This window comes from Myotis lucifugus, unplaced genomic scaffold (genome assembly GCF_000147115.1).
Source record: "Myotis lucifugus unplaced genomic scaffold, Myoluc2.0 scaffold_203, whole genome shotgun sequence".
NCBI lineage: Eukaryota > Metazoa > Chordata > Mammalia > Chiroptera > Vespertilionidae > Myotis > Myotis lucifugus.
Genome location: NW_005871251.1, coordinates 970,409 through 979,008, shown reverse-complemented (window position 1 = coordinate 979,008; position 8,600 = coordinate 970,409). Strand labels below are relative to the sequence as shown.

General features: G+C 58.6%; 1 protein-coding gene across 1 annotated transcript in view; it reads right to left on the bottom strand.

Annotated features, from left to right (window-relative positions):
• PHGDH (phosphoglycerate dehydrogenase) overlaps window positions 1–8,600 on the bottom strand; it is a 26,382-nt gene that overhangs the window by 2,137 nt on the left and 15,645 nt on the right. The window contains exons 6-9 of the mRNA XM_006097469.3: window positions 4,256–4,388; window positions 3,142–3,290; window positions 1,760–1,912; window positions 1,105–1,267 (exon numbers count right to left, since the gene is read on the bottom strand). Coding sequence (XP_006097531.1) covers window positions 1,105–1,267; window positions 1,760–1,912; window positions 3,142–3,290; window positions 4,256–4,388 — 598 coding nt within the window. The remainder of the gene's footprint in view (window positions 1–1,104; window positions 1,268–1,759; window positions 1,913–3,141; window positions 3,291–4,255; window positions 4,389–8,600) is intronic.

The following is an 8,600-nucleotide window of genomic DNA, read 5'->3' as shown; positions in this document are numbered from 1 at the left end:
ACAGGGGGGGCAGGAGACCCCAGCACCCACCTTGGTCACAGCTCCTCACACCCTGGGGACCCCGATTCCAGCCTGCCTGGGCAGTCCTGCTTTCCCCCGGGGAGCCGACACACGGTGGTCAGCAGACCTGCCCCAGAGGCTGGCCCAGCCTGGCCCTGTCCAGGTCTGGACCCGAGGGCACGCTCATCCAGTCGGAAGAACTCATCTCCAAAACTCAGCCCAAATCCAGTGCCCCCCACACCTTTCCATGGCCCGGCCGCCCTGGCCTGCCTGTCATTCTGGCACTCACTCCCCTTGCTGGCCTCAGCAAGTAGAAGAAAGGGGTAATTGAAGGAATTGTGGCCCAGCTCCCCCTGCCTTGTGGCCTGGGCACCCAAGCCAGGGGGGATCCCCTGGCTCGGGCCTGGCCCAGGACGGACAACGCTCAGGGTCTACCTGCCCCACCCCCAACCTCTCCCCAAGAGTCAACAGTCAATGGGGAGGGACGTCTCTGCCATGCTAGAGCCTCCGGTCTCTCCAGCACCTCTGCAGCCGGCTGGACCTGCACAGTCACCGAGGGGCCGACAGAGGGCGCTGTTCTGTTCCCACGTCACGGCTGAGCAAATGCCCCCAAGGCCACCAGCTAGTCCCAGGGCCCATCTTAGGCTGTCAGAGCACAGAAAGTCCCCACACCCCGTCTGGCACACCCATCCTGACTCACACGTCACACATGAAGAACACGGCTCGGAGACCGGAATGCCACCCAGCAGGAAAGTGACAGGGTCGAAACCAGAATCAAACTCCATGTCACTTAACCAGGACTCCCGCCGCCAATCCCACCGCCTCTCATGGGAAACTCTGTCTGAGTGGAGGTTTCTCTTGCACCCCAAACACGCACACCTTTAAACTACCACACAAACACGCACATCTTTAAAATCATGTGATTTGTGAAGATTAAGCATATTTCCCAATGACTTTTTGTCCCTCCTCTTCTGTCTCCACTCAGTAGCAAGTGAGCTGATACTCAGAAAGTGGGACATGGAGTCCCAAGACCAGGGTCACCTCCGAGTCCCTGTCTGACCAGCAGCAGACACCCCTAGTGGGGTGCAGGGTCCACACCCCTCTTCCCTTCCCTCTGCAGGGTCCCCCGCTCACCCTGCGTTACCACCTGGATGGTCCCTTTGGGGGACCCCGCCCAGGCTCGCATCAGAGTCCCCAGAGCTTCAGCCAGACCGAGCCAAGGTTTGGTGTGCGGAGAGAAGGCGCTGGTAAGGGCCTGGGCATTCACCTGCAGGGAGACAGGGAGGGGCTGAGGTTAGGAAGCGGTGGGAGCAGAGTCGAACAGCTGGGTGGCTGGGAGCCTGAGGCAGGCCGAGGACGTGTGCAACTAAGAGGGACCCTCAACCTCAGGGGCTTTCTCCATCGCCCCGCCCCACGGGAGTCCAGCCCTCAGCCCAGCCTCACCCCTGCATTCGCAGGCCTTCGGAGAACAAAGGAGCCTTTCCCAGATGCTGGGCCCTGGGGAGAACCTCAATCTCCGCACAAGGCTACACGTCAGGGCGGAGCTGGGCTCCCTGCTGCCAGGCCTGGGCATCCAGGCGAGGGGCAGGCCAGCTCCTGCCACCGTCCCCACCCCCACCCCAACCCCCGGAATCTTATCTTGGCTCCCAGAGCAGAATCTGGCCACCACACCACGCTGTCCCCGCTGTCCCCATTCCCATCGCCAAGACCCCTGCTCCTCCCTCTAACCTCCGGGCCCCACCCCACCGGGGATACTTACGACCCCCGCAAGGGCTCTCCCCTTCACCATGTCCACGAACTGGACAGCGATCTCCTCCCCGCAGCGGCTCTGGGCCTCCTTGGTGCTGGCGCCCAGGTGGGGGCAGCTGATGACGTTCTCGTGGTCCACCAAGGCGCGGTCCCGCGGCGGCTCCTGCCCAGAGGGGGACCGGGAAGTTGGCAGGAGGGAAGGCACCTCCTACTCTTATTTCGTCAGCGTGGTCACTGGACTCAGTGACCGGCTTCCTCATGGATGTCCCACCGCAGCAAAGCGGTGGACAGAGCTGTGGACCACATTCAAATGTGCCTCTGGGCAAGTCTCCATCTTCCCGAGCCTCAGTTTCCCTCCCTGAGAAGTGGGTGAGCACTGCCTACCTCATACCATCGTGGTGATTACACACCCGTAATGCAAGAGGCTCTCGGCCGTGGTACCTCCTGTGGTTGCTGCTTTTCCCTGAACGCCCCGCCCCCTGCGCTCACTGTCATGCTGTTTGCAGACACCGAGGGTGGCCGCCTGGGCGCCTCCGCCCCACACTCCAGGGTCCCTCCACCCCTTCTGCTCGCCGAGCAGTGCCCTTGGGAACGGGGCGTAGGCTCTTCTCTGCTGGGCACTGTCCCCAGGGCTCTGTGGGCTCCCACATCACCCGGGGCCCAGGCTGTGGCAGTCAGTGCTCCGAGGAGGCCGAGGGCCAGGGGACGGCAACCCAGGGAAGGGCCAGGCACACCCGCCCTCAGGGACCTTACCATCTAGTCCAGAAAGGTCACCAGAAACAGGCCCAGTGCACCGTGCACCCTGGGCAGGGACTGGACAGCGAGTGCTATGGGGGCTCAGAGAGGGCGGGGACTCGCCAAGGCCACACAGTTCATACATGCCCAGCACCCACTCCCTGCCTTCGCCAAGGTCCACGCGCTCTCCCCTGGACTCCTGGTGTTTAGGCGGCGACGGGATTCAAGGGGAAATGCACCCTTCATCGCTGGGTCTGGCGCGGGCAGGGTGGGGGTCAGGGGGTCGGGGAGGGAGACCTAGGAGAGCAGCCCACCCCGGGGACCGGGGAGCTTCTAACCTCTGTCCTCGGGCTTCCCTCCCTCCCGGGAGAGAGGAAGGGCAGGGAGAGCCAAGGGCACTGGGCGGACTTGGCGGGGTTCGCTTCATCAGACCCGCATCAATGCATGAAACCTCTCTCCCTGCCCCAGGCCGGGCCGCAGAACCATGTGCTGCTGCTGCCTTCTCTGCAGCTGTAACGCGGCCCAGACCAGGAACGTCCGACCTAACGGGACTATTTCTCCCCTTTACCGGGGACAGAGACATGACCTGAGGGCCTCCTGCCCCACCCACCCCCAGCCCCGCCCCGCGCCTCCCCTCCCGCCCACGCGGGCACTCACCTCTGTGAACACGTCCAGCGCTGCGCCCGCGCACTGCCCCGACTGCAGGGCCCGGAGCAGGGCGCCCTCGTCCACGATCCCTCCGCGGGCGCAGTTCACCACGCGCACGCCCTTCTTGCACAGGGCGAAGGTGCTGTCGTTCAGCAGGCCTGGAGGGAGGGAGGGAGGCGGTCCACGATGGTGCCAGGATCCCACTGCCCGGCTTGGCTGCAGCTCGGACCCCCTCCCCACCCAGCTCCCCTGTGGGGCGCGGCCAGAGTGTTTGACAGGTTCAAGCCTCGGACTACTGAGAGGGCACAGTCCTCTCATGGCCACGTGCAAGTCCCAGCTTGGATGGCAGAGCCCTCCCAGCACAATTATAGCCAACAGCTATAGTCGTGACCTTGAGCCTGTGGTCCGAACACGTGGCCCCACGTGCCTGAGTGATAGAGTTCAGGTGCATGTAGTGGAGTGGGATTGAAACTAATGAGAATGCTGTAAACAACGTGATCACGCCCTTACTTTGCCTCGTGGCATCTGCTATAAAATAAAGACACGGCTTGTGGGCGTGGTCGCTGTCTCTCTCCATCAGAGAAGCAGTGTCCCACCGAGACCCAGCTTTCATTCTCATGTCTGTCTTTTCTTAATCCTTTTATCACCCCCACTCGGGATCACCCTTGGCCATGCCAGCAGGGCACACTCCCCCGCCTCCCCAATCACTCCAGTAGGAGTGTTGGCCTACTTCCTGCAGGACAATACTCTCAGGTCTCCCCTCTCCCCTCTGATGCGCTGGGCCAGACTCAGTTTAGAAACCTCCTAGAAGTCCCTGAGATATGCCTCCTTCCAGTGGGTCCGGAACCAGAAAAGCCTGCAGTGGCCCAGGCACTATCCAGGGGCACTGGTTATACATGTTGCCCCAGCTCACCCCTGTGCCCCACAACTCCCTGCGGGCTCACCCCTCCCCTCTAATGCAGGGCAGCTCACAAAGCATCCCATGCTGGTGCTGGCAGAGCTGATCACACACACACACACACACACACACACACACACGCAGGGTCTATGGAAGCCCTAGACAGGGCCCACCCTTATCTGGTCTGTGGCTTCTGTGGCCACCACCAGGTAGGGACACACCCACCTGTCGTGGAAGGCAGGAGAGGGGTGTGCACAGTGATGAAGTCACAGAGGGGCCAGATCTCCTCCAGGGGCAGCTGCTGAACGCCAAAGGAGGCCGAGACCTCTGGTGAGATGATGGGGTCGTACCCTACCGTCTGGTCATGAGAGAGAGTGTGTGTCATTAGTATTAGTATTTGTATTATGAACAATGGCAACCAGGGAACATTTACCATACACCAAGCTATGCTAAGCCTTCTGCAGACACCAGTTCGCTGAATAGTAGGGGCTTACACACCAGGAAGGGCCAGGACCAGAGCTGAGAGGCAGGTGTGTCTGCCTGCACGCTCTGAACCATAAATGTAGGAGCAGCTCGTGTGTGCGGCCAACGGGCACCGTGGAGCATGGAAGCCCTTGGGCAGCAGGGAGCCCAGGGGAAGGAGGACGGTCACTCGGGGATCAGTGTGGGGCACAGCCAGGAAAGGGAGGACCACAGGGCCAGACGACGGCAGGGGCACTGGCTGCTTGAGCAGAGAGTGCGGGAGAAGAGAGGGAGGGGCGGCGGTGCAGGGTTAGAGACCAGGACTCGTCATCGGGGAAGGGGGTGAAGTACCCGTGCTGACAACTACGGGGAGGGGATGGTCCCCTCTCCTGGAGTTACTCTTAGGGGTTTAAGATGCACCTGGTCTTGGAAGGCAGACCATGTGACTAGCCCCAGGGGGTATAAATGACTAGTGACAGCATCAAATTGGCCAAAGGTCATCGAATATCAGTGATGGGAATGAGAAAGGCCAGTAAGCCAGAGCAGGTGGAGAGGGAAACTGAGACAGCCCGCTGAGCAAACTGGCTGAGCAACTTGCAGCCATTTATAGTCAGTCACCTCCCTGGAGATAACATCGAGGCTTCAGGTGTATTTCAGCTCCTGGCTCAGAAAAGCAGCAAAACCAGGTGGGCGGGCGATGCCAGGACCAGCTGTGATGGCTAACTAACCACCCCCCACCCTGGCGCTGACCAGTCAATAGAGAGCAGGACCACCCGAGAAATCAGGGGAGAGCGAGAGGCAAGCATCTCTCCTCCATCAGAAACAGCTGGGCTGCCAGACACCATCCCTGAGCAAGGTTACAAGCCAGCTGAGCAGCTGGGAGGCACCTGCAACCAGGTGCAAAGAAAATGACAGAAACATAGTTATTTTAGAAAATAAAATGGCAAAGATGGCTGTACCAAACCCAGCGCTCCTGGAGAAGCAACGGAAAGTGGTTATGGATGAGGTGCAGCGTTTGGATCCCACTTTTCATCACCATGTGGAAGAAGGAGAGCCACGCGGGCCCCACCCCAACCGCGGTGGAGGCTCTGGGGAAGGAGGCGGCCTCGCGGTGCCTTATGGGATCGCCAGCTGGTGATACCCAGGCCCACATGGCCCGGCCCTCAGAGAAAATCTATTTTTCTCTCGTGGGGAAAATAAAATGCCCAGCGGGAGGAGAGAGGATTCTGTGCTTATTCTCACAAGTCTTCTTTGTCCTGCTGCCTGCGGAACAATGGCCCCTTCATCTCTAACCCAGATGCACTTTGGCATGTGGAGCGGGGAGAGGAGAGGTCACAGGCCAAGCCTGACGAGCGGGTTCACACAACTCTAGGACCCTGGGCTCGCAGAAGTCAGGAAAAGGGGCAGCTGGCCAAGTGCCCCTGCCTGGGGCTAAAGGGAAGTGGGCGGGGCCAGGGGATACCATCTCCTGCACCCCCAGGCCCTGACTCAGCTTTCTTTCACAGAGACTGTATCTCCCTCATCCGCAGGGGAAGAATTTGAAAGAAAACCCGTTCTTGTTTTTTGTGGGGTTTTTTGTGTTTTTTTTTAACTGGAGTCATCGGGGCAGAAAGGTAGTGAGCTAAGACCTGGCGTCCTTGCACCAGGAGATCATGTAGGGCAGGGGTCCCCAAACTTTTTAAACAGGGGGCCAGTTCACTGTCCCTCAGACCGTTGGAGGGCCGGACTATAGTTTAAAAAAAAACTGTGAACAAATTCCTATGCACACTGCACATATCTTATTTTGAAGTAAAAAAACGAAACGGGAACAAATACAATATTTGTATTTGCATGTGGCCCGCGGGCCGTAGTTTGAGGACCCCTGATGTAGGGGGTGGGGGCTAGAAGGGTGACATCGGCCAGCCGAGGACCAATGCCTCAGTAGGGTCCTGAAAAGGTCAGCAGGTTCCTGGAAAAGGTCAGATGTCCAATGTGCAAACGTTGGGGCAATTTCGGAAAAAACACTATCTGAAGTCTATTGCTAGAGAGGAGCCTTGGGGAGAGACATAAAGGACTCCCCACCTCAATCCCAGCCCCAAGACAGACTCCTGATGTCGGGGCAACAAAGGAACCTCCCTTTTCAGGGCAACTCCAAGGCGACCTCTAGCGGGTGCCACAGACGCAGCCTTGGGAGGCTGGTCCCGCCTGCTCCAGGCCCCCTGGCTCAGCAGGGGGCGCAGGAGAGCTAGGCAAGGCCCGGGTTCCCTAGATGGAGGCTCCAATGATGGAGTCTGACAGCCATGCCCACCCTCCAGCCACGCCCACTCGACCCTGTAGCCACGTTCTTTGGCTTAGCCTCGACACTCTCCCCCCCACACAAAGAAATCTTAAACACAATATAAAACCAAATCAATTCAAAGCTACAGAGGTGAGGGCCCAATACCCTCCCCCCCCCACCCTCGGGCCCCTTCCCAGAGCCTGAAGCTCTGGGAAGAATTTGAAAATCACTGCTCTTGGGGCCATAGGAATTCCAACTACAGACCGAGATAAGAGATAAGAGAGCTTCTGATCTAGGGAAGGGCCTGTTTAACAGACAGGGGTCAGGACAGGGGTCAGGAGTGGAGACAGCCGGGGTGGTACAGGGCAAAGAACACAGATTAGCGGTCAGGAGACCCAGAGTCTGAGCCGGCCTCCACCACTCACTGGCCCTATTTTCTCGAGCATAGCACATAACCTTCCCGGGCCTCAGTTTCCGTATCTGCAACTGGGATAATAATATTGACTCCGCAGGGCCATGGAGCACAGCATCCGACACAGCCGACCTCAGTGCACGTTAGCCGGACCCAAAAGAATCGGTGACAACTGGTGCCTCCAGTCCTATGTCCATCCCTCTGGGCTAAGTCAAACTCATCATCACACCAGCCACCAAAGAACTTGTGAGATGCTGGTCTGCTCCTCACAGAAAACCTTGATAAGAAAGTGCAAGGCTCAGCTCCTGGCCCACGTAGGTCTTTTACACATTCTAGACCAGAGGACATGCCAGCATGCACGCATTGAGTCTCCGAAGTGATTACCTGTGATTTAGCAACACTACTGGGAAAAAGCTTCAAGCAGAAAATGCTATGGAGAAACCTAAAAGATTCAGACCATCAGCAGGCTGCCAGCTTCGAGAATTACCCGGAAACCCGCATCTGTGCCACGTAGCTCAGAGCAAGTCAACAGCAGCTCTATGGTGGCTGCTCAGGGCTCCTTCGGACCTGTGCCTGTGCGAGTGTCAGTATCCAACAACCAAAACCTCCCTCCCCAACCGCAACACACGCGCCCCAGGTGGTCCTGGGAAGACACCTGGCTAAGCTCCCATCGGACGTGAAGGACCCCCTTTCCCCGAGTGACCAGATAGTCACAAAGAAAGGAAAGGGGACCGTCCATCCCCAGCCTCTGAGCGCAAGACGGCCTCTCCCTACAACTGCCGTGATATGAAGGGGTCAGCTCTTAGATCACCACACCCTGGAAGGGGCCAGCTGCTAGCCATTCATTAACAGCCTCCTGAGTGAGACCAGCCTGGGTGACAGATTAGGACACAGGTTAGCCCAGGCGCCAGGGAGAGAAAGGGATGATAACCAATAACCTTTGCATGCTTTGCAGTTCCGACCGGGCCAGCCCAACCAGACTTCCCAAAGTGTCCCCTATGCCTCTTGGTCCACTCTCTGTCTTCAGTTACAATGTTCTCCCAAGTTACATCACTTCCCAGGACAGCACAGTGATGTCGATGGCCCGGGTGGGTGACATCGAGGGACTTCCAGGATCTCCCAGTCTCATGTTGGTTTCCAAAGACTGGGCCGAGGTCTCAGAGGTCGAGGCAAAGCCGAGGACAATGAGTGGGTCCCGTCATCAAGCTGGGCCGCCTGGTCACGGAAGGGAAGATGGAGTCCCTGGAGGAGATCTACCTCCTCCCCCTGACCATCAAGGAACCTGAGCCCGTTGGCTTTTTTCCTGGGGGCACCCCTCAAGGATGAGGTCTTAAAGATTACATCCTTGCAAAAACAGACACGCATTGAGGCAGAAGCCTGGCAAAGGACCTGGTTCAAGGAAGTGGTCGCACTGGACTACATGACATGTTCAGGGGTTA